Genomic DNA, 27,192 nt, shown 5'->3' on the forward strand with positions numbered 1-27,192 from the left:
AGTATCATCTCTGAAGAAATAAAAGCAAATGTTAACCCTTCAATTAGAGTTTCAATTCTTCCACTTAGTGTAGATTCAACTTTTGGAGAAAGTCATTTTACTTCTCTGGGCCTCAGTATGTTCACTGGCAAAATAAAGGGGCCTGACATGAAAACTGCTTTTGATTTACATGTGGGGGTTTTACTTTATAGTCAGCAAGAAGCCACTAAAGGAATCTCACTGGAATCCTCAGAGGTAAGTTTCTGGGAAAATAATTTAGATGCAATTAAAGCAATAATGAGGGTAGGGAGTACAGGTCAAAGTTTATAAGGGACTCAGTTAAGAAGTAGCTGCAGAAAAAATGAAAGAAGGGGATAGATGAGAAAAGAACAGGGAAGTATAATTAGGGATTAACAAAGAAGGATGCTTTTGGAAAAAGTACAACAAAATTAACCATATTTTATATATATATATAATTTATGTATTTGAATTTATATATATGTACTTACATACATATACATATGTATATAAAATGTGTGTGTGTATGTGTATAAAATACAGATTTTTCAAAGATCCTGTTTCCAAAATGGAATGTGAACAAGTTCTGGAGTAGTACTGTACAATATAAATTTCAATTAGAAATAGATATATCCATTTAAACCTTGAATTTACCTTTGGATGAAAATACTAATGTTAATGTACTTTACTACGTCATAGAAGAAATGAGTAATCACCAACAATTACTACTCTTTCAGACCCATTTGCAAAGTACTAAAATACAAATGAGAACTATGACAGAAACGAGTTGTTTGAGCCTATTGATCCTCTTCATTATAGCTTAATGGAAAAATTAATTCCTCTAAAATCTGCTCACACCTGTGCCATCACTGGAAATCACATACACGTTAGATACTGTGATCATTATATAAATGACAATCTCACAGTCATTAAAAATTCACTAATGATGTTTCAAAAAAGTCCTATTTTTCAAAGCAAAGATTCACAGTCAAAGCTAAAGAATTGCTGAACTATCAAAGACACACATACACTGACATTAACTCCTAAAAAGGAAACAGATATTCTGAAATTGAATACTTGAACAGTGGTGAGTTTAGTATTCCTGGTAATTTAATTAGATACTATTTAATTGTACACTATTTTGTTCACCAAACGCCATTAAATTAAAATGCTGACAGCTAAGCAGAGCTAAACTGGCATAGCTCTACATAGTTGCAAAACAATAAGACAATAACCTTTGAGAAACAATGATGTCAGTTGTGACAAACGATGTTAAGTAATGTTGACCAGGATTATTCATTAGCAGTAAAATAAAGGTTGGGATAATCTTTCTGGGAAGAATGTGGTATGAACCAAAAGGCTTATAAAAGTTAATACTCTAAGAATATTTTTAAAATGTAGTAAAAAATAATATAGAAACATTTATCAAAGGATTAGCAAATACACAACAAATTTTAAAACAATGTTACTGACCAATGTAAGAATGGTTCAATAAATTAAGACTGATGTTATTTAATATTGATGTTATACAGTATTAAAAAAAAAGACTTCAGAGAAGATTTAAGGTCATGAGTACATGTGTATATCATACTATTATGTTTTTTAAAATTAGGATAAGGTTCAAAATTGTACATGTAGTATGATTTAACTAAGATATGGGAAAATACAGGAAAGAAACATATAACATTAACAGTAATTAAATAATAAAATTAAATATTTGGGTGGTGGGGCGCCTGGGTGGTTCAGTGGGTTAAAGCCTCTGCCTTCGGCTCGGGTCATGATCTCAGGGTCCTGGGATCGAGCCCTGTATCAGGCTGTCTGCTCAGTGGGGAGCCTGCTTCCCTTCCTCTCTCTCTCTGCCTGCCTCTCTGCCTACCTGTGATCTGTCAAATGAATAAATAAAATCTTTAAAAAAAAAAAATATCTGGGTGGTGTGATAATAGATTTTTTAAATAAACTTTGTTCCTTTGTGTTCTCCATAGTTCCTCTACAAAATGAAATTAACTTGAAATCAAAAAGAAGAAAACTAAATATTAAATAACTCCGGGAAGGAAAAGGAAAAAATGAGAACAGAAGCACTTCATTATCTCTACCTCCAACAGAAATAGGGATCTTCTCTAGTATGAAAGAATCAACACAAAACTCTGAAACTACCAAATTCATACCATGAAGAGTTCTTTTATTCACAAGTTGGTTTTGGTCCCCTCATCAATGAAGTAAAACCGCTGGGGCCAATATGGCATAAAGATATAGCATATCATATTTTATATTTTTCTTTCCAGTAAAGTTTGATAGGATTTGAGCCTTATATTTTGCAAATTTAAAAATACACTGGAGTTATAATATAGACATCTTTTCAGAAGGCTGCTGTATCATTGCTTTTTTCAACATTTGTGCTTTTATGGATTAGAATACGAGGTTGCTAGTAAATAAACTTGGCTGATTTAAAGATAAAAAACTAAATTTCATCACAAGTTATTAAACTCACTCATTTCTTCAGTCATTTCCATTTTCATGTTTTCCTTCTGGAAATTCTGCATTGTTTGTAATGTCTTTTGTGGATCCATCTTCTTGTTAACTGCCTGCATTGTCTTTAAATATATGAAAAGATTCATGTTGGCTACATAAATGTGACATTTTTACTATGAAATAAGTCCAAAGAGAACAAACCAAATTAGATACAGGCTTTCTAAAGATATACAAACTGCCATAATCAAACATAAGACTGTTCAGTATTCTAGAAAAAATGAAATACTCACTTGGAAACCATCTGCTTAACATTTATGTAATAAAGACCATAGTGAAAGAACTCATATGAACAGTACGCCAAAAAAAAAAAAAAAATTAAAAAGCACTGTCAACAAAAAAATCCATTGCTATTCAAATGGGACAACTACATTTGCCTACTCTATGGCAAGCACGTAATGCCTAAATTGAAAAGAATCACAATTTAAATTTTACAAAATTTTTTCATTAAGCTTTTGATGTCTAAACTAAAAAGGGGGACACACAGTATACACACTTAATCCATTCACATATTTTAAACCATGTTTTAAAGAAATGAACAGAACACTGAGTTTTATAGAAATAATCTGAAAAGAATCCTCTTATGTTTTATATTCACAAGTTATTTCATTAAAAGAGATTAATGCTATCTACTATGGCCAAAAACACTATACAATAGAAAATACATCAGTTTCAAAGATACTAAGCAGTCTTTTCCCAATCTTTTCCCAATCTGTATACAATCTACTGCAAAAGTAACTTTGGTTACTTTGCTAACTTTGGATACTACAAAGTTACTTTGGTAACTTTGCTAATACCAAAGTAACTTTTAAGTGTAACACTGGATTTTCCCCATCCCCCTCTAGCCCACACAGACATTGAAGTAGGATTCCATTGTTCTTGTATCAAAAGCCAAAATCTGTAATTCACTGTGAGACCAAACACCACTGAACTCTAACAAGCTAGTCTTATGGTGTACACTGCCCTCCAGCCACACTGATCTTCCACTTCCTTAAACGTTCCATACTTTCTCTTGCTACAGGACCTTTGCATATGTTGTTTTACACATGCTCTTCTCCATTTGTTTTCATTATCAACACTTCAGATTTCACCACTTTCCTAGGGAAATCGTCCCTGACACCCCTGATTAGAATAGATATTCCTGTTAAATCCTCCTCACTACTGATGGAATTCCCTATTTACTGATGTAAGTTATATTACTTCTCTTGCAACTTATAGTATTATTGCAATTAATACTAATAACAATGATGATAATAATAATAAAGCAGTAAATGCCTATAGAGTCTTAACTATGTTTCAGACACTGCTCTAAGCACTTTTATATATAACATTTAACATTAAAAGACATTTATTCAAACCTGACAAATCTTTTTTATGTGCTAGGTGCCATCGCTGTTCCTGTTTTAAAAACGGATAATGAGGGGCGCCTGGGTGGCTCAGTGGGTTAAGCCTCTGCCTTCAGCTCAGGTCATGATCCCAGCTTCCTGGGATCAAGCCCCACATCAGGCTTTCTGCTCACCGGGGAGCCTGCTTCCCCCTTTCTCTCTCTGCCTGCCTCTCTGCCTACTTGTGATATCTGTGTCGAATAAATAAATATTAAAAAAAAAAAAAAACGGATAATGAAGGCACAGAAGGGCAAAATAACTCGCCAAAAGCTAATGAATAGAAGTGAGATTTGAACTCAAGTAATATATATTTCTAATTACCACACTAAACAACCTCTCAAATGGGCTGTTTTTGAAATAGACTCTACAGGGGCACCTGGATGGTTCAGTTGGTTGGTTAAGCGTCCAACTTAACTCTTGATTTCAACTCAGGTCACGATCTCATCAGGGTGCTAGGACTGAGCACTGTGTTGGGTTCGAAGCTTAGCATGGAGTCTACTTCTATTTCTCCCTCTGTTCCTCTTCCCAATTTCTCTCTCAAATAAATAAATAAATAAAATCTGAAATAGACCGTACAGTTTAAACCCTTGCCTGGTTTTGCTTTCCACTTCATCCCCATCATTTGCTGTACTTCCTACCTATATAGGGTCTAAACAAATATTTGCTGAATTAACAAGTATCTAAAAAGATTAAGTGAAAATTCTAGTTCAGATATCCCTTTAAGGTAGGACCATATTCCGTACCTTTTCCTGGCCTACCACCTGCAAAAAACAGCAAAATAAGTAGTTCTCCCCTTAACATTATTGAAAGGTTACCCATCTCAAGTATGTGATCATCACATACGATCTTTTCCTCAATTAGATGTTTAGTTCCGTTTGTGAAAGAAAAAAGGAAAACAAGTTTTTGTCCTTAACTATATTTTTCTCTGTAAAATGACAAAGATCCATCAAGAGTAAGTTAACTGACAGAACTAATATTGAAACTTCCTATTTTTGAAATGTCCTTTATTTTTTTAAAGAACATAAGGTGTCACTGCACTTACCGCAGCTAAGATGAATAAATTCTATTTTCATGTGCTCTGTAATCTACAACACAATTATAGTTGCTCCTCATTATTTCTGGATTCCATATTTGTGGATCTGCCTACTCACTAATATGTATTTGTAACCTCATACCAGTATCATAGAGCTTTTGTGTTCTTCTGTGGACAAGTAGAGAACAGCAAAAAATGTGAATTGCCGAACGTGCTTGTTTGCAGCTGAGGTCTAACAAGGTGACACTGTGTTGCCTTGTCTCAACCCTCATACTGTAAACAACTATCCTTATTGTGGTCTACCTACCTTTTGTTGGTGACTTTGCCTTTACTAAAATAGCCTCAATCATAGTACTAAAGTGTTGTGTAGTGTTCCTAAGTGCATGAAACTATAATGTATTCATGGAGAAAATACATGTTAAGCTTTGATTAGGCATCAGTTCAATGTTAATGAATCAACATTTATTAACTGTGGTGTCTTTCAACAGAAACATATAAAACAACCTTAGGTATAAGCTGGTTGACAAAAACATTGTGACCAAAGGCTCACAAGAACCTAACCCTCTATTTCCCCTAGGAGTGATGGTTTGATATTCACTAATCGAGTGTTTCCAACTTAACAAAACATTAACTACTTCAAATAATGAGAATCAACTGTAGATACCATTTTTCTAATATGAACCTCCTACTTTCCTCTGCGGCTCTCTTTTCTCTTGGTCTTCATATTCATACTCCTCCTTCCTTATATTTAACACCTAGTGGTAATTTTTTTTTTAAGATTTGTATTCATTTATTTGACAGAGATCACAAGTAGGCAGAGAGGCAGGCGAAGTGAGAGAGGGGAAAGCAGGCTCCCCGCTGAGCAGAGCCCGATGTGGGGCTCGATTCCAGGACCCTGGGATCATGACCTGAGCCGAAGGCAGAGGCTTTAACCCACTGAGCCACCCAGGTGCTCCCACGTAGTGGTATTTTTAAGACCTAGGTCTTCTGCAAAGTCTTTCAGATCATTCAGTTCAAAGATCTGTACAGTTCACTGAAACTTAGCACACACTTAGCAATGTTGATATATGTAATAGGTAGTTTCCCTGTCAGATATAGCTTAACCTCCCACCCCATCCCCAACTGAACAATAAAATCTGTAAGAACAGGGCTTTTGTCTTAAATATCTTCTTATTCCTTATAGTACTTCATATCTATCCAGGGACTCATTATGATTTTTTAATAAAAAATCAGGCACCTGGGTGGCTCAGGCAGTTAAGCATCCAACTCTTGATTTCAGCTCAGGTCATGATCTCAGGGTCGTGAGGTCGAGACCCATGTTGGGCTCCATGCTGTATGTGGAGCCTGCTTAAGATCCTCTCCCTCTCCTTCCACCCCAGCACCGAACTCTGCCTCTCTAAAAACAGTTCAGAGTCCTTTAAATTCTATACAGATTTTTTTTTTTTAAATATAAAGACTGGAAGTTAAACATAAGTTCCTGATAAAATTAACTGATAAATACTTCTGACAGAAATGATGTGTCCTTCTGACACAAACATAAAAATGAATCAAGAGCAAATTACTAAGTAATTAAAACTTACAGCTTAATGAAATAAGACCAAAAATCTAAGAATTTAAGGGAAAACAGCAAACAACATTTTAAGTCAATTTAAAAAATTTAGATGCTACACATGATCTTGGAAAAATCAGAATGTCCTGAAATAAGAAATTTTAATGTAAAACATATCAATAAAGAATCTATGTACATGTGAAACTAATTTAATGTTGTAAGGTAATATGCTTCAATTAAAAATTCTAGAAGTAGTTATCTGGATTACCTCATATTATAACTCCTTTTACTAAACATTACACAGATTCTGTACCACATATACATCAGGAGGTACTTTTAAATCTGATTTGAATCCTTTGAATCCTTAAATGTCTTAAATAAAACCATAAATGTATGGATATAAAATTTCCACTTACTTTTGCTGTAGTAGACATTGCTCCTGCCATCTTCATCTGGGAATTCATCACTTTCGTTTGTGTCGACATAGAAGTGACTTTTGAACTTACAGCAAAAGTTCTTGTTTTTTGTTTCCGTAGATGTACAAGCTGTTTGGCTAAAACTCTGCAAGCTTCTTTATTACCAATCTTAGCCATTTTCTTAATTTCTAACTCCTAAGAAAGGAAATAAAGAGAGTATTAGGAATAAAATCATTGATAGGTAGGTAATCCCTAATGATTTACTTCAGAAAAAAAAAATTAAAAATCACACACACATTATATACCTTTTTCTCCCTGATCATGAAGAAAGGAAGAGGCAGTCATAAAGTCACAGAAAAAAACAGTTTTTTTGAGTGGGCAATTTATTCCACATGTTTACAAGGGACTTTGTACCTTCATCTACGAATATAAAGCAAGTCTATAAAATTGTATTTACAAAGAGCCCGAAAGAAAATGAGAAAGTTCAACCCAAAAGTTAGTAGAAAAAAGGAAAAAAAAAAAAAAAAAGACAAAGAATTGGTGGGATAGAACAAAAAGAGCACAGTGGTTGATTTAAAGTGAATAATAAAGACAATATACCAAGTGAGAAGGTTCACCTAAAACCTCAATAAAAGTTGTCATTTTATGTAAGAATATAAACTATACTGTATGTTATGTCAAGAAACCAACTTTAATTATAAAACCGAACCTACGTAAAAGGACAGAAAACATATTCCCTATAATTACCTACTAAAATCTGAAAATCTGGAGTGTGCCCATTAACATCAGATAAAAAAAATAAACAAACAAAAAAAACCATGAGAACAAGGAATACTACCAGAAATAAAAAGGGGGATTTCATAATGACAAAGGAATCAATATATAAAGATTTTGTTAAAACAATCCTCTACATGCATGCACCTAAGAACAGTGCTTCAAATATGTGAAGCACAACTGACAGAACTGAAAGGATAAACACACAATTAGCATGAGGTATTCAACAACTCCTCTCCAGTACACTGCTATAATTGTTAGAACAAGTAGATAGAGAATCTGTAATGATACATATTTACAAAAAATACTATGATCAACCTGACCTAACCAACATTTATAAAAACGCCACCACCAATAGCAGAATACTTTATAAGTGTACACTAAAAAAGAAGGAAATCACCAAAACACAATATATTTTGCTCAGAAAACAAGACTCAATAAATTGAAGAGGACTGAAAGCATACAAAGTATGTTCTCTAACCACAATGAAATTAAACTGGAAATCAGTAAGGGAAAGGAAGGAATATTATAAATAAGCAGAAATTAAACAACATGGTTTTAAGTAAGTCATGAATTGGAAAAAATCTCAGGAGAAATAAGATAGTATTTTGAATTTAATAAAATGAAAATGCAACATATCAAAATGTGTGGGTTACAGTTAAAATAGCTCTTAGGGAGAAATTTATAGCATTAAAGCCTAAATTGGAAAAAATAAATATCTCACAAGCTTGAAAATTGAGAAAGTAGGAAAAAGTAAAACAGTAAATACAAGTAAAAAATAATATAAGCAATAAAAGAAATCTATATAGTAGGAAAGAAAAATATAGAAAATTGATGAAATCCAAAGCCATTTTTCGTAAGAGACTGATCAAACTGGCAGGCTATTAGCCTGGGAGGGAAAATGAGACAAAGAGAACACACAAATTACAAAGATTAGGAATGCAAAGGAGGGATGCCTGGGTGGCTCAGTAGGTTGGGCATCTGCCTTTGGCTCAGGTCATGATCCCAGGGTCCTGGGATCAAGTCCCACATCAGGCTCACTGCTCAATGGGGAGCCTGCTTCTCCCTTTGTCTGCTGCTCTCCCTGCTTGTGATATCTCTCTCTCTCTCTCTCTGACAAATAAATAAATCTTTAAAAAAAAAAAAAAAAAGAAAAAAAAGTGATACAAAACAGGGCATCCCTTCATGTCCTAAAGATGTTAAAGGATAATATGGGAATATTATGAATAACAGGTCATTACATTTTAAAATTTAATAGACATTGACAAATCACTTGACAAATGTTAACTACCAAAATTCATATAAAAAGACAGTTATCCTGATCCATTCTGTATCTGTTTTTTCCTAAAAATTGAATTTGTAGTTTAGAAACCTATCCACAAAGAAAATTTCCCTCCCAATCGCTTTACTGATGAATCCTATCAAACATTTAAGGAAGAAATACCCAAACTCTTCCAGTAAAGGAACAGTAAGAGAAACCAACTCATGCTTTAAAGTCAGCATCACTCAGATGTCAAAACCAAATAAAGACACCGCATGAAGAGATGACTACAAATGATTATCTTCCACGAACATGGATGGAAATATTCTTTGCAAAATTTCAGCATACTGAGAAAAAAATATTTTTTAAAAAAACATGTCTTACCAATGGAGCTTATCCTAGGAGAAAAAGCTTGATTCAACATTAGTAAATCAATAAATGTAATTCACTACATTAACAGACTAAAGAAGAAAAACTACATGATCATCATCTCAACAGATGTTGAAGTGAGGCTCTACCCTCACCTGATAACACAGTAAAACTTAATATGGTTCACAGTCCTAAATATAAGAGCTAAAATATAATTCTAGAGGAACACATAAGAGAAAAACTAGCAACTTTGGATTGGAGAAAGCTTTCCTGGGACACTAAAAGTACTAATCACAGAGAAAAGGGATAATATATTGCACTTGATTAAAATAAAAATCTGGGGCGCCTGGGTGGCTCAGTCGTTAAGTGTCTGCCTTTGGCTCAGGTCATGATCGCAGGGTCCCGGGATCAAGCCCCACACTGGGCTCCCTGCTCAGCAGGAAGCCTGCTTCTCGCTCTCCCACTGCCCCTGTTTGTGTTCCCTCTCTCGCTGCATCTCTCTCTGTCAAATAAATAAGATCATTAAAAAAAAAAAAAAAAACTTTAAAAAAAATAAAAATAAAAACAAAAATCTTCTGTTCTACAAAAGACACTATCAGGAAAATAAAAGAACAATAACTGAAGAAAGTATTTGTAAAATATATATTTAGTAAGGTACTTGTATTTGAAATATATAAAAAACCCTAATAAATAAATAAACATTCATAAAAAAATGGGTAAAATATTTTAATAGACACTTTGGCAAAAGACATATAAATGGCAAAAAGGCACATGAAAAGATGCTGAACATCACTGGTAATTAGCAAAATACAATTTAAAATGACAATCCACTATACACCACCAGAACGACTAAAAGTAAAAAGACTGTCAACTCTAACTATTGGCCAGGATGTGAAACAACTTTACTTTCATATACAGCTGGTTGGAACAGAAAACATTACAGCCAATTTGCAAAACTTTCTAGCAATTTCTTACACAGTTAAACATACATTTACCCTATGATCCAGCAATCCCACTCCTAGGAATATACCCAAGAGGAACGAAAACATATGTTCACACAAAGACTTCAATTGCATCCTTATAGCAACTTTACTCAAAAGAGCCCAAACCTGGAAATAACCCAAATGTCCACTAGCTGATGAGCAGATAAATAAACTGTGCAACATCCATACAATGAAGTAAATAAAAAAAAATTAATACTGATTATGTTACAATACTGATTAATCTCAAAATTATGATGAGTGAAGGAAGCCATATTAAATACACATTTAAAAACATAACATAAAAATATTTAAAAATGGACAAGATAATCTATTTTTTAAAAACTACACTCATTATCACAGACACAATGATCACCAAAAATCAAGTAAGATACCTATGAGTCCACATAATTATTTCTTGTAACCCTTTCTTGCTATTCAGGACTATTTTGTCTTTGTTGTTAACTGAGAATGAAGTAGCTGTGTTTTGAGCAATACTTCCTCCTAGGCATTCATGACTTCTACAAACTGAAGAATAATTTGATTTTATAACCAGCAGAATTCACAGAATCCTGATAAAAGTGAGCAGAATGACACAATAAACAAAGGTAAGCTGAAAATGCAGGAAGACGGTAAATGCCATTTCTTAGTAAATCACTTACCACCTGCCATGTGTCTTTTTCTTAGTTAGCTAATTATTCTGACACTAATTTCCAAATTTGTTTGAAAAGTTAAACTGAAATTTAATGTTCTACTTACCAGCTGTTTTTCTTGTTTCTCTAAAGCTGCTCGATCTCTGATTATAGCCCTCTGTGTACCTCGTAATTCTCGATTCTGTTCCTTTATTACATCTAAGAGAACCACAAAAGACACCTAAATGTATGAATTCCAAAATTTTTTCAATAATAATTGAAATATTAGACTTGGAGACCTTAATTTAAAAAAAAGAAAACTTGATTTACTAGATGTTAAAATTTTTGCATTCAATATACTAAAAGATTAGTCAAATATTAATACTCGGATTATAAATATTAATTATATAAAGAATTATAAAAGTACAGATATGCTATAGTCAGAAGTTTAACCAAAAGTATATATAAATCACAATAAAATACTCCCTTAGAGAACTGATTGTATGCAATGTTTTATGTGGCACACATATATGTCTCTCTCTCTCTCTCTCACTCACACACACACACATTTTTCATCTCTTCTTACTCTAGTATTTTATGAAATTCCAGGAAGGAAGACAGATCATGTGTTTATTAAATCCTTTTTTCTACATTAAGTTATTATATAATAGCGTGAAGCAGCAGACCTTCTAATGAGGCAGACCTGGATGTGAATCCTCCCTCTACCATTGGCTCATTGCATGATGATATCTCGGCAAAATCAGTTAATATTCTAAACTTCAAATTTCTTATTCATAAAATAATGACAGTTGGAAAGGTATATTTAACATACATAATTGCCCTGATACACTATTAAATTTCCACTCAATCATAATGTTTTTCTAATTTATTTCAACTCATTTGGATTCATTACTCCCATCTTTTGAAGAATTAGTATTAGTCTAGGTCTCATGGATCATAATTTGGGTTAGTTGTTACTAAATAGTTATTTCTTTAAAAATCACAGATATTGATGGTAATTCTTGCCAAAACTGATCTCTCATTATCAGGAATCTTGCTAAGTGCTGTACATGCATTATACAATAGTCACAATAATGTTATAGAGTTGGTTTTTCTATTATTTTATACTTGAAGAAAACTGAGTGTTAGGAAGTTTAAATAACTTGCCAAAAGTCACAAGGTCATAAGCAGTAATGCCAGATTTGGATCCAGTAATCTTAATTACTTCATTAGAGTTCCTTTCTAGTCAAGAAGTAGATTTAAAAATAGAAATAACAACAACACAAAGAATACTCTCTTCATCAAATGGCACTGGGACAACAGGATATCCACATGAAAAAAAAAAAAAAAAGAAATTGGGCCCCTACATCACAGTGTATCTAAAAATTAATTAGGGGCACATGGGTGGCTCAGTCAGTTAAGGTCCAACTCTTAATTTCGGCTCAGGTCATGATCTCGAGATCAGGCTCCATGCTCAAAGTGGAGTCAGCTTGAGATTCTCTCCCTCTCCTTCTGTCCCTCCCATTGCTCATGTGCCCATGCACAATTAATAGTAATTAAGAAATAAATACATAAATAAAGTCTTTTTTTTAAAAATTGACGCAAATATAAAAACTGAAATCATACAATTCTTAAATACATAGGAGTAAATCTACATAATCTGGGACTTGGCAACAGATTCTTAGATATGACTCTAAAAGCATGAGCAACAAAAGAAAAAATAGACACTTCATGCAACTTAAAGGCTGTGCACCAAAGGACATTATCAAGTGGAAAGATATTCCACAAAAAGGGAGAAACTATATACAAACTATACATATGTTAAAGAGTCAAGCATCTAGGATATATAAAGAACTCTTAATAACTTAAAAACAAAACAATCTAATTAAAAATGGTTGAAGGACCTGAATAGATACTTATCCAAAGGAGATACAGAAATGGCCAATAAATACAAGAAGAAGATGCTCAGCATCATTAGTCATAGGGGAAATGAGAGACACTACACACACACCAGAAGGGCTGTAATGAAAAACAAAAATGGAAAAATACAAGTGTCAATAAGGATGTGAAGACTGGTACCCTTATATATTGCCAATAAGAATGTAAATTGTTTCAGACACTGTGGATAACAATTTGGTGTCTCCTCAAAAAGATAAACATAAAATTACCATATGACCCAGCAATTCCACTTCTAGGTATTAGAGAGATGGAGTGTAAAAAGAAAGGGAGTACTAACACTCACTACAACGTGAATATCCAAAATCTCCAAAATATCATACTAAGTGAAAGAAGCCAGATATAAATAGTTACATTCTATGACTTGTTCATATGAAATACCAAATTATATAAGTCCGTAAGGACAGAAAGCAGACTGGTAGTTTCCAGGGGTTGGGGAGAGAAGAGAATGCTGAGCACTGCTTTACTTGTACAGGATTTTACTGTGAGGTGATGATAATGTTTTGGAACTAGAGGTGATGGTTATATACCATTGTGAAATTACTAAATGCCACTGAACTGTTGTTCACTCTAAAGTGGTTAATATTATGTGAATTTCACCTCAAATAAAACAACAGAGCCAACAGCCATTATCCTTTTGCTGATGGAACATCACAACTTATTTCTACACATTCCTGTGTATAACATACAACTTTACACAGAATAAAGATAGGTGCTTACATTGAAGAACAGGCAGCATACTAAAAGGTTTACAACAACCACAAAGGTAGGTACTGTTATCTCACTTATTTCAGAGAAGGGAATTGACATTAGGTGAGGTAATCTGCCCAAGGAAGAAACAGTACTAGGATTCATATACAGGCGGTCTGATTCTAGGGCCTCTGATTTTAACTACTGTATTATGCTGTGAAGCCTTTCAGGCAAACAAGAAATAAAGTTATCAGAGACATAATCCTTATAATATAGATTTGTATTAACATTTCAAGTCATTACATAAGATATAACTAATCAACTACAATGACTTTCTAAATAAAAGTTACGATGCCAGAGCTCCTCCTTATAAGACATCTATTTCCCCACCTTTGCATACTCTGTTTCTCACTAACATTATATTGGTGGAGCACTGGCTGTAATTCTATTGTCACAATTTGTGTTTCCTAAGACTGCTATAATAAATATCACAGACTGGGCAGTTTAAACAAGAGAAACTAATTTTCTCACAGATCCGGAAGCTCTAAGTCCAAGATTAAGGCATTGGCAGGTTTGATTTTTCCCCAGGCCTCTCTCTTTAGCCTGCACATGGCTGCCTTCTTGCTGTGTCCTCATACGGCCTTTACCTGAGTGTGCCCATCCCTGGTGCCTCTTTCCTCTTCTTACAAGTCATCCTCCTATTGGATTAGGGCTTTGCCTTCATAATCTCATTTAACCTCAATTACCTCTTTACATACCTTATCTCCAAATACAGTCACATTGGGTTAGGACTTTAACATATGAATTTTCGGGCATACAATTCAGTCCACAGTACACATTATCTTTCCTCTGGCATCTGTAGACACTGAACAGCAAAGTTCTCATTTCCCTAGATTTAAAAGCAATTATCGGCCTTTTCATCCTCAATACTACCAATTTTCTTCTTTTGAACTTAGCACGCTATCTTGCCAAAGCCAATGAATTGGTATAAAAACATTCACCACTTACCCTACTCTTTCAACAGAAAATATATTTTGTATTTAAAACTATGAAATTACAATGAACTCTGGAGTTAACATCTTTGTGTATGGACAACTTCCTAAACTCACCTAGCATGAAATGAAATGGTAACAATGAGATAGTGATGAGGATCTTCTAAAGCCATAGAGTACAGAAGTGAAAAGAAGCCACCACACTGACAAGTCAAATTGTGATCAAATAACTGACACAGATGCAAAGCAATTGCTGAAAGCCTTGACTGCTAAGATCTCGAATTCTATCAATATATATTTTTTTCATTATAGGGTGGTATAATATATAATAAAAAGTATGCATTTGATCTTTGTCTTAAGTTCCTGGCACAGAACTCCTAAAACCCTTGGAATTTCCTTAGTGGTAGGAGTATCTTTTAACTCAAGAAGGGGTACCCGTAGGTAGTTTCTGGAGGGGACTGGTTACCAGAAAGACCAAATGCTTGAATAGAGGGTAGAAGTTCAGCACCACTCCCCTCAACCGACCTCAGGAGAAGGGAGTGGAACTGAAGACTGGGTTATAAAAACTCCTGAATAAAGATATTAGGACAGCTTCTGGGTTGGTGAAAAACATACTGATGTGCTGGGAGAGCAGCATGCTTGAAAAGGGCATGAAAGCTCTGTGCCACTTACAACCTCCAAAACTTTGCTTCCATTTGGCTATTCCTGAGTTCTAACGGTTGTTCTAGCAAATTTTCAAACTGTGGAGGAAGTTATGGGGACTCTAGAATTTACAACGGGTTAGTCAGAAGTACTCCTGGCCAACTGGGACTTGTGACTTGCATCCAGGATAAGGACAGTCCTGGAGGCCTGAGCCCTGAACTTGCGGTTTCTGTGTTAACCCCAGAGTGTTAGGATTGACTGACTTTTTGGTCCCAACAGTTGATGTCAGAGAATCAGAGAGCAGAAAATAGATATAGCCATCTCTGTTGGCAAAACACTACTTATGACACGAAATTTTACCAAAACATGTACTTTAATCAAAATAGTTTTACTTCTCTTTTCTTAATTTTATATAACTATGTGTACCATAACTGTCACAGTACATTAGAGAAAGAAAAATAAAGAAAATTAACTACTGCATATTCCATAGCCCCATAGTTAATAGACATATTAATATTTAAACAGTTCTAAGCTATAAACTGAGAAAGCACCTAATGTTGCATACTAAAATATAGTCATAACACATTCAAACATATTATGGTAAGTAAGGAAAGATAGTAAAACATTTTCTTCATATAAGATGATAGGCATAATCCTACAAAACAAACATATTACTCTCAACTTTTTTTTTAAAAAAAGCAATCCCTATGTTAAATACACATTTAATGATTTGGTCTTCTAGATAATTCAGAGGAACTAATAAGAGAATGATTCTGAGACACTTTTAATGGTTTTAGGCCAAGTTTATTTTCCATTATATTTATTTTTTTGGTAGGCTGGATTTCCTCCCAAGATTACAAGCACTTTAAGAGCAAGGAGCACAGTATTTTCTTTATTCTACTTGTATTCCCACCACACTTCATGCCAACTACTACCCCAATGTATATTTAGCAGTGACCTGCAAAAGTACAAACATATATTTAAATGTAAAAGAATGTGCCTTACTGGCATAGTTAATATATTTCTTTAAGATGTATAATAAACTCTACTCTTTAAGATGTATAATAAACTCTACTGATTACCAAGATAATTGGTAATTGATAATTGATTGATAATTTAACCATGAACCTTGACTATGTCAGATCTCTTTATACAATGGAAAAATAAAACACTGTAATAACCAGGTATTTCCCTTACAGTTTTTTGCTTTTCCCTTTTTTCATTCCAAGTCGAGACCATGACAGAAACATGTACTGGGTATTACTGAATCTAGGAGATAGAGTGCTTGGCTCCTGTCCATCCCTGCTTCTTTCTCTAGGCAAAAGAATATGCCCAAATTTTTATATTCTAGCACTTCATCTACCTTGTGGGGTTGCTGTGAAGTACTTCATAATAGGTGGTAATAAAGAACTTTCACATTGTGAAAATGGCAATGATACATGCCTGTGACTATGATATGTTCTTTGCTACCATTTGGTGAGGCAGAAAAGAGTTCAGAGACTGCCCCAAACCACCACCGTCTTTCTCACCCATACTCAGCACAACACTTAGAAGACACCCAAGCCAGCTCTACTGTAGGCATTAAAAGCCTATCTTAAGCCTTTCAGGCTCTTTTTACTGAGTGAAATAAATAAATAAATATATACATATACATATACATACATATATATATGTGTGTGTGTGTATATATATATATATATAAATCACAGACTCAAATTTTGGACTTAAGATACAGAGAGAAAAGGTCATTCTGCTCTCCTTAGTTCTGAATCAATAAGATCTATCTGCTTACAGAAAAAAAAAAAAGTCAGAAAATAAAAAATAAAAACAAAATAAAGGGGGTCTCCATATGGTCCAGCCTAGCTTACTAGAATTCTCTACTGGGGTTTGAGGCTAGGCCCCAACTTGAATTATGGCTGTCCTTCCTGGCCTTGCTTATTTACATACAATTTGCACATTTAAGGATTAAAGCAAAAATTATCAACTCTAGATACAGGCATTCATTTCTTTGTGAGTTATATTTTAAATATGTTTAAAGTGCCTTTCCTTTGGGGAAAAGGAGGTGGCCCATCTCAAGCTTACAGAGTAGTTCAGTTTTCTGCCCCAGGAGCCTTGAGGCACTGGTGTACTAGACAGCATCCACTCTACCATATACAGGTTTTATTCTTTACTATAAGGTTATGTTTACTCTAATCCAAGATAGACATTTTAATCTAATATATCATATTTTCTGCTTTTAAATGTATTTCTTTAAAGAAAAAAAAAATCAATTGGATCCGTACATTTTTATTGCCTATCAGTTATCCTAAATCCAGTGATCACAGGGACTGAAATAGGAGCACAGAATAAGTAAGGCATATCCTGCGTTACCATTTTTATTAACTTGTTTTGGAGACTAAGACCTGAGAAGACAGGGAGCTTTTCCTTTAGATTTTATCTGCAATCTCTGCAGCAACTGTGAGTTGAAGCAGTGGGTCTGCAGCTCTGGTACGGCAAACTAATGGGTTATTAGCTACGTCCTACTACTTACTGAACAGAAGAACCACCTGTGTGAAGGGGGTGTGGTGGAGCTCACCCAACAGTAAAGAGGAAAGGCATCCTGACTATGCAGGGACTTACCAGCATCTTGGGTGGATGAGAAGAAGAAAACTGCAAATGGTACAAATTCAAAGGGCTAAAGGGTAAGAAAGAAACATTTAAGGTCCATTCCTAGAAAACACTGGCTCTGGAAACCAAAGTTACTGACAGGCAGAGGGAAAATGACAATGAGAGGAATGGGTGAAGGAGGAATCAGAACTTGGAATGTAAGCAAATGTTTCAAGGGTTTGGAAACTATGTATCAAAAAAATCAGGGAGGAATGGCATCGGCTTAATTAACTAGTTCTGATACATGGTAAAGGAAAAACAAGAACAAAAAACAACTAGGGGGAATCTGAAAGGACTGTGGAGGATTGTGCCAACAGATTTCTCCTACATACAGTCCTGGGAGCCAACCAGCCATTTAAAAACTAGGCTGAAGTTGAAAAACTCAGCAGGACTTTCTTGGAAAGAGGAGGTGGAATACTAAAGAGAAAATAGGAGTCTAGCCCTATGGTAGCATAAAAGGAATGCTCCCCACCCTCCCCCCAGTAAAATCTCAAGTCACTCAAATACTGAGAAATTCATTCAGATTAGTTTATTAGTAAAATATCAGTGTTTTCCAGAGCTGAAGGAAGATCTTCATATGGGCTCTGGTAGTAGATCTTTAGGTCTCATGTGGTCCTCAAAGAGACAGGCTTTGGTACCATCATCAATAACAGCTTCAGTTCAGAAAATTGTGAAAGAACATTTTCTCACTTTAGATAAAAGTGGGAACAAGAAGGAAAGATCCTATAAAAGGAAAGTTTCAGACCTATGAACTTGAAGGTAGAAAATAGTAGCATGAAAAGAAATACCAGTCTTTGGGGTCGTGCTAGGGATGCAGAAATACAAAGGGGAGACATTTTCCTACAGAAATATCTATGGATGGTACCCATCCATCTCCATACCAAAAAGTATGGAGAACTTTAACTCAGAAAAATTCTCAAAAGAGAGTACTGTGCTTCTGAATCCCATGTTCAATTATTTTTCTTTGGTATGCCAAGAATGTAGGGGCCAAACAGTAAGTAAAATTTGAGTTTTTAAATATTCAGAATAATAAGCACTAAGAGAACACAAAGCATCCTAGGGAAGATCTAGGCATTCCAGGTAGCACCAGACTGTTCTATCTTATTTGGAAGAAAGTAGAAAAGTTCTGGAGGGGATTCAGTTATATAGATGGTAGATTTTCTTCTCTCTTAAGATAACACAAATGTCTCAACTACCTTTTGACAGGAGATTTATCCCAAGTTAGTCAAAACTTCACACATTCTGAACCCTGGACTACTAGCACACATGGATACAATCCCAATACCGCCAAAACCAAGAAGCTTACTCCTCTTCTATCAGTAGGATTCCTCAAATTTTGGCTAAACTTGCACGGAGGTGGCAGTGATACAAGGATGTAGAGTATAATAAGCTCTGAATGCCGGAAACACTACTTTTGGTTAGTAAATACTATTATTTTCAAATTTTGTCTCTAAATGATAAACTGCTGCAGAGATACTTTCATGTATGCTGAAGAGACTCTGCTACCTTCCATAAATGCAATGTAGGAAAAACTCTGAATAAACATAATCCAACTTTGGAAGTACACAAGGATCTCCTTTAGTTCCAGTGAATGCAAGTCAGGAAGCAGAGGCTAAAAAAAAGGAGAATACAAGAGTGAGATACTTAACACAGTTTGAGGTGTGTTCTCAGAGAAGAAAAACACCTGACATAGTACAGGTTAGCCAGAGGAAGGAAAAAGATGGTTCTATGCATTTGGACATCATGACCAAAAACATGTCAGAGAGAGAAAGAGTTTGGTATGGTATGTCCTGATGAATATAAAGACAATACTGCTGAACAGTAAAATGTTCAGAAACATGACAGGAAGACAGGGACGATCAAGGAGGCCACATGTGCCTTATTAAAGAGCTCTCATTGATCGTGTTGGTACCAGTGATATAATAAAGGGGTTTACACTGAGGAGTAGCACAGTCTGATTTGGGTTTCAGGTAGATCAAATCACAAGGCAACTCTGTAGATGAACAACTTAAGAGCTATGAAGCTACAGGAAAGAAAAGCAGAAGGTGATGTAATAAAATTACAAGAAAAATGGGATCTGTATTAGAGCAGGAGTTGTAGGCAAACAGTGGAAAATCGTGTGCGTCAAATACTTAAGAGGCAAAAGGAGCAAAACGTGGTAACTAATTAAAGGTAGGAGGCAATATCAAGACTTGCCAACACTGGAAGAGGAGACTCAGGAAAGGAACTGACTTAAAGTAGTTGGTGGTGAATTGTCTGGAATCTCTTCAGATTGGGGTACTTTGGGACCTCTAGGTGGAGATACTCAGCAAATCACTGGTCTGAAACTCAGAAAAATAGAACTAGAGTTACAAATTTGGGATCCATCAGCACTTAGGTAATAACTAAAATAGTAAGACTTTGGATAAGATCATGCAGGGAGAGAGTGTACAGTTAGAAAAGTGGCAGCCCAAGATGGAAGCAAGGACAACACTAACATTTAGGAAGCAGGGTTAAAAAAGGAAAAAGGAAGGAAGGAAAAAAAAAAAAAGCCTGAAAGGAGAAAGAAAAAGAGGGGTTAGAGGAATTTGAGGAAAATATTAAAGAGTTTCATGAAAGCCAAAAGAGAATTTCAATAAAGAAATTATTATTAGGATCAAATGCAAAACATAGGCCCAAGAGCTGATCACTAAAAAATGGCCATTTTGACAATCGAGGAGTTATTGATCATCTTAGCAAGATCTCATTGCTTAAGCTGTAAAGCAAACTGCTACAGAATTTGGGGGCGGTCTGAGAATTAAAGGGGTAGGAATGGGAGACAACACTACTCCTTCAAGAAGTTTACAGGAAGAGTAAAAAGACAGTGGACAATACTTCCTAAGAAACGCTGGTCAGGGGGAGAGTCAGGGAAAGGAGGGTTTTTCTAGTTCTACTACTATTTGAAATTAAATTTCTACCACTGATTCCAGGGAAAAAGAGCCTGGTTCACAGATAAATGGTTACCATTACACAGTACCTACCAAAAGTTGAGAATTCCATATACTAGGAAGAACAGCAAAATAAACCGTGCCATAGGATCTCTAATAAGAAAATATTACCAATGATAATACTCAAGGGATGACGTCCTGGTTCTGCCACTATGTTGTGTAACCTTGGGCAAATTACTTAGTCCTTTGTATCCCAATTTCCTCACCTACAAAGTGAGGATGATAGTAGTACTTACTTCTAAATTCTCTGAGAATTAAGTATAAGATGCTGCATACAAAATGCTATCACAGTGCTGGCTTAGAGGAGGACCTCAAATTTGCCTTTATTGAGGAGAACAGACAACAATTATATAATGCTTAAAATTTTTCACTTTTTAAAAGACATATTTAGTTGTTCATTTATGACAAATCCTCATGGCATCCTGATTCACAGGTTCATAATTAGTTTCAATAAATAAGTCACCATTAGTCCACTTGGGGGAAAAAACAACAACACTGTGAACACTTTAACCTATGTATATGTGTATACTTTATAAATAGGTAAAAGGAAAACCAAATACTCAACTGTAATTTCAAATTCAAAGATATCTTTATCTTCTATGGCATTGAGGTACAATTCTCATTAATTTCTGTAACAAAGTATACACTACAGAGACTTGTTCATCTTTGTGTCAAAATGAATTAAACATAACTCTGAATAGTAATAAGTGCTGTAATGTTGTCTCCCTTTCTAATTTACAAGTGCAGTAGTCTTTAATGATATAGTATGCAACTCTTCCAGCCAATCCAAAGAGACAAAAAGATTCAATTATTCTCCAGATCTATGTGGTTACATATCTCCCTTATATATCAGAATTTCATTACTGCTGAAACAGATAAAAAGGCAGCATACAGCAAAAGATCTTATGATCAATAATCAACGAGTCCAAGGATCTGCAAAAAATCCATAAAAATACATTACATTTCATAATATATAGCCTCATTACTGCTAAGAAGAATGCTGTCACCTTTTAAACAAAACACCTTCTTTTTAATAAAACAAGGAGTAAAAACATTAATAAAGCTCCATATCAGAATAAAAGTACAAACCTATAATTAAAATGGCATTAAGTGATCTGAACTGACATAATAATGTAAAAAAAAAAATCAAGTATGTAGTTTGGTAGTTATAGTAAATGTACATGGTGGCCAAATTTATATTCAGAAATTTCACATGCAGATCTTTATATCTGTAGTACAGCTCCTAGCTAAAGTCCTTAAGACTTTATTTTCACAAATAAATCTATTTAGCAAAAAACATTATTTCTTGGATGAATTAACCCAAGTGCAAATGAGTATACAGTTAAAAATCCTCACTGCACATCTTCACTTTTTTTTAAATTCTGTTCTATACTTCAAGTACAATAGTTACTAAGCTGCCAAAAGCACCAAGAAGCACAGTGATGAGAATATAGAACTGATATTTATATCTTTGAAAATATCTGACATATATTAAGCAATTAAAGCTGTTTGGCCTTTAATATTATGATGTTTTTTAAAATATAATTTGTAACGTCACAGTAACAAAGGTACAACTCTTTTCCTCTGTTTAGTAAATTCTTGCTATATAAAACTGAAACAAAAGATAAACCTGTTCCCCCCTGAAGTACTATACAGTAATTGGAAACCACAATACTGGTATTGAAACAGTGAAGTGCCCCCTTAAAGATTAGAAGGCATTCTCAAATAAAATCCATTTCACATAATTGTACTATATCCTACACCAACTTGAAAGGTATGTCCAGGTCCTGTAAATGGTATTTCTTAGTTAATAAAAAGACCATAAATCGAAAAAAGGTTTTTCACCCACTCAAGGTAGGCAAAAATGTATTATGCTGTGTACTAAATCAGGACTAACATTACATTATGTGTTGAAGTGAAGGGGAGAGTGGCAGAGAAAAAGTGATGTCTTTGTTATCCTCCCCAAAATAATGTTGCTGGCACTGGAACAGTCAATACAAAGGAATGAAGGAGTTACCCCAGGTCTGGACTCAGCACCCTGTTTGTACCAATCACTGTCTAGCTACCACTGCTCCTTTTGTGGCTGGGTTAGACCCTTACAAAGAAGTGATTCTTTGGTTGAACCAACAGCAACCTAGACTCAACATGTAATAGGAAACAGAATTTTTAAATAACTTGAATGAATTTGATTCCTGGTGGCAGTCAATGAAAATATCAAGAGTAATTAATCAGTGTTACATATACATTACAGTAATTGCTCATAAACACCAATTTGTATATTTCTCTATTCATTTTTCCCCTTAATATGACACTGAACTAAATGTCTGAAACCATGCCAAATACATAAAAATGTAAACTTCTATGCAGATAATACATACCACATCTTACTTTAGACAGCAAAAGATAATCACAGGGAAGGAAAAATACATTATGAAAACTAAACCCAAGGCACTTCCCTTTGGTTTCTCCAGTATTTCTCCTGGAGTCAGTAAAGAAGCAGCTGTTTCACATCTCTCTTGATGGGATATTCTTAAGGGCAAGTCGACCCCGACCCAGGTTCATTTTCTTACTGAAGCCTGTTATCCCCTCCCCCAGCTGAACACAGTTTTCCTGTTTGTAAATCTGTATAAGTAATACAGCTCCAAACTGAAGAAGCAACAAACCAACAGATGAAACCAACAAGAAATTCATCAAATCACCGTCTAATGACACTCAAGGGCCAGCAGATCCTGTCTCCTCGAAATGCCCAAGGTCTCGCTAAAGGAAAAACGGGGGGAGGGGGACGCGAAAGGGGGCCGATAAAGGTGGTGTGTGTGTGTGTGTGTGTTACAGAGAGAAGAAGCCAGATTATTCAGGTGAGGATGAGGTGTGGCGAGTCAGCAGAGATGGGGAAGCAGAGAAGTGACGCACGAGGGCGGTCACCTGTGGGGCCACTTGATCCAGCCCCGCCCCCAGGGACAGCTGAAAGAACCATGGCCGGAAGCCCCCAAAACACGCCAGGGAAACGCAGAGCTGGGCCCCTTTGGCCCGGCCTGAACTCACCATCCACGGTTTTCTTCTTGAAGAGTGACGCCATGGTCAGGGACCGCGTCTGGGCTGCCCGGCTCGGCCCGGTCCGGTCCGACCCCGGCTGGGAAAGCACAGGAGGGAAAGAACAGGCCCTAACTGGGTTTGGTGTGGCGGAGCGAAGGGCAAGAGAAGAGGGCGGGGTCTCCAGACAGGACCCGCGGAAGGCTGGTATTCGCGAAGCCTACCGCAGCGGAGTCGCCCGGGGCTCAGGTGACCGAGAACTAAGACACTTTTTGGAGAAGTCACTTCTAGGCGGCGCCTGCGCATTAGGCGCAAGCGCCTGCGCACTGCGGCGCCTGAAGCTGCTGCCTTTCCCCTTACCTCAGCTGTTGCCCGCTTTTCCAGCGTGCGGGCTCGCGGCGTGGCGTGTCAGGCAGGGGCTTGCGGTGGTAGCAGAGCGTGGGAGACCGTCGGCGGTGTCGGGAAGCTTCTCTCTGCGGGTTCGTGGGGGCATTCTAACGGAGATTAGCCTTGGTTAGCCCTTTCTTCCTTCCTTGGAGGAAGCTGGAAGTGGGGGTCTCCAGCGTCTTAGGACAAGTGTGGGTCGTCCCGGAACCAGTTGGTTTACAACCATCCCGTTGCTGTCAATATCGGTACTTTCATAAGTGCAGGGGTTGATTGCAGGGCTGTGGTCCGAGCCCTGGTGGTGTTTGTTTCCGAAGTTCACGTTCTTTTCCGCCCTAACTCGTCAGCAATCTCCCAGGCGCTCACCCGCGTAGCCCCCTGTGGGTCCGGAGGCGTTCACCTGCCTGGCTGGGCCCAGGGTGCCGACCACTCGGTGTGTCTCTGGGAATCCTGTTGCTAGGCTTGAGAATGGCGGGGAAGGGAAGGAATAGGAAACTTTCTGAATGCAACACTATTTACTATTCTTGGCCGGAAACAAAAACAAAACAAAACAAAACAAAAATCACCCATATTTGTATCCTGGCTTAAACGTCTCCAATTCTATTTCTTAAAAATTTCGATTTCTTGGAATTGTTCAGGAAAAATTCATGAGTATACTATGAACCTATTAGAATGCTATATAGCTGGATCTTGGTGCTTAATGTGGGGAGAGGAGCCCCTAAAGGAAAAGCATAATAAATTATTTAAAGAATACTTGTGCATATAAGCATAAATATGGAAAACATAGTCTTTGGAGCAAGACCTTAAGTTCATTGTTTTACTTCATTGTGTGTGTGTGTGTGTGTGTGTGTACACACATACCTCAGTTTAATATATTATCTCGCTATTTAAAATCTTAATTCTGCTGTGAACTTTTTTCCTTTGAATCTGTTAGAGCTTTAAGAAATACTTGTCTTCCACAGGATAAAAATAGTAGTAGCCTTTGTTTCGTGTCATTTCCGCCAGGGAAAACACTCCAGTAATAGTGTCAATAATATTAGTCACCTCTGGCTTTATGAATCATGTCTCAAAGATTTCTAAGTGTTTGTGGGAGTCAGAATTTGCTTCCCCATTTTTTTCTCATCTCAAAGTCCTCAGGGCCATTGATAATCCTACTGTTGTTGCTAGAATGTAGCTAAGAGACTGCTCAGGAGAACTTTCTCAGAGTGACATAGTAAAATGCAAAGTGTAATTGTCTCATCCTCAAATTATTCTAGATATTACGGGACAATAAAGAAGTACAGATATGGGGAAAAAATGTAAACAAGAACATGTAGGCTCTGCACGTAAGGCCTGGCCTTTCTGGCGAAAACTCTGTGGCAAAAGGCGGTTTACCCTGGCTGCCTGTTGTAATGAATGGCACTGAGCTGTGCTTGAATGCATGAGAGGCAATAAGCTGTTATGTGCGTAGTAATCGTACTCCTCCCTGCAGCAGTCACCCTTGTTTTATTACTCCTATACAATCCCCCCCACTGACCCAATTGTAACAGTTGGGAAAATGCCAAAATACTTAGCAGCAACCATATGGAAGACCCTCCAAAAGTGCACAGCAGGAGCTAAAGATAGGGCTTGTTCATTACAATAAAGACAAAATAAAAATATGTAGTATTTAAACTCAGCACTCTAATAGCTTGATTCTCCCATAGTTTGAAGCAGGCAGATATTAGCTGATATGCACCAGACTAGCCGGCATTCACTCTGATTAGTTGGCGACCAAACTGTACCTGTTTATATTTTGTATCTCACTCCTAATTTAAAGGGTATATACACTTTAATATAGCTGAGAAGCTGAGACTTAGGACACCACGGAGCCAAAAACTAGAATACATGGGTATTTTTCATTCCTTTAAAACCATCACCATAAATGAAACAAAACACAAACAAAAACTCTCACCATCATCACAAACTCACTGAATCAGTAAGACATCTATATAAGCATGATGGGTAGAGAAACCCTTTCAATTGTATTCTTTTACACTCTCATTAAGAAATGATGAATTAATAACCTATGGTCACATCATTCTGACCCAATGCTCTTCTTACAAATTGCTCAGATAGCAAAAAAAAAATATTTATTAAACACCTAATGCTACATACCATGCTGTAGACAGGGGACATACCAGTGAAGAAACAAATACGGTTCTCCCCACTCTTCTCTTAACCACCTTTCCACCAGGTTTTTCATCTTTTCTCATTCACTTGCCACAATTCTGACACCAATTCCAATATGTGTGTATTTTTTCCCCGACACCAAGCAAGTCTCAGACACCAGCTAGGTGTTCCATGATTCAACTCCATTCTGACACTCTCCTTGGAGATTCCATAGGTTAAAGTTTCAGTCTTATGGACTGCCCCCGCTTCAGATATCAATCACAAATCCAGGTTGTTACTTGTGCTTCTGAATGACTAGCTAACAATCAGAAAATCCCATACCCTTCCCTCCAACCCCCGCCATAGATTTGAATAATTTGTTAGATGGGTTCACAGAACTCCGGAGCCCTGTTTATTCAATAGATTGCTGGTTTATTGCAAAATATATAAAGGATACAAATCAACAGCCAGAAGAAGAGATACTCAAGGCCAAGTTTCTGGATGCAGGAGTTTTTGTTCCCTTGGAGTCAGAAGCCCCAGCACAGTGTCATATAGAGGCATTATGATTTCACCAACCTGGAAGTACCCTCAACCCTGTCCTCTTGGGTTTTCACAGACGCTTTGTAACATTGCATGACTGTTTAAATCACCAGCCAGTGGTGACTCAATTCCATCTCGAACCCCTCTCTACTCCCCAGAGGTTGCAGAGATGGGACTGAAATTTCCAGTCCTCTAATCACATTATTGGTTCCCTTAGTGACCCGCCCCCATCCTTAAGTGTTTTCTAAAATTCACCCCATATATTCAACGTAAAGTCAAGTGTGTTTGAAGAGG

The 27,192-nt window shown here is 36.2% G+C and overlaps 1 protein-coding gene across 1 annotated transcript in view; it reads right to left on the minus strand.

Moving 5' to 3' along the window:
• The window catches only part of LOC111148914 (charged multivesicular body protein 2B), a 28,001-nt gene extending 3,639 nt beyond the window's left edge, over positions 1 to 24,362 (minus strand). Inside the window, exons 1-4 of the mRNA XM_022505705.1 lie at positions 23,857 to 24,362; positions 11,050 to 11,141; positions 6,907 to 7,101; positions 2,486 to 2,588 (exon numbers count right to left, since the gene is read on the minus strand). Of these exons, the coding sequence (XP_022361413.1) occupies positions 2,486 to 2,588; positions 6,907 to 7,101; positions 11,050 to 11,141; positions 23,857 to 23,890 (424 nt within the window). The 5' untranslated portion in view covers positions 23,891 to 24,362. The remainder of the gene's footprint in view (positions 1 to 2,485; positions 2,589 to 6,906; positions 7,102 to 11,049; positions 11,142 to 23,856) is intronic.
• Positions 24,363 to 27,192: the final 2,830 nt, after the last annotated feature.

The sequence above is a fragment of the Enhydra lutris genome, unplaced genomic scaffold, assembly GCF_002288905.1.
Source record: "Enhydra lutris kenyoni isolate GAN:26980312 unplaced genomic scaffold, ASM228890v2 scaffoldscaffold2, whole genome shotgun sequence".
Taxonomy (NCBI): Eukaryota; Metazoa; Chordata; class Mammalia; order Carnivora; family Mustelidae; genus Enhydra; species Enhydra lutris.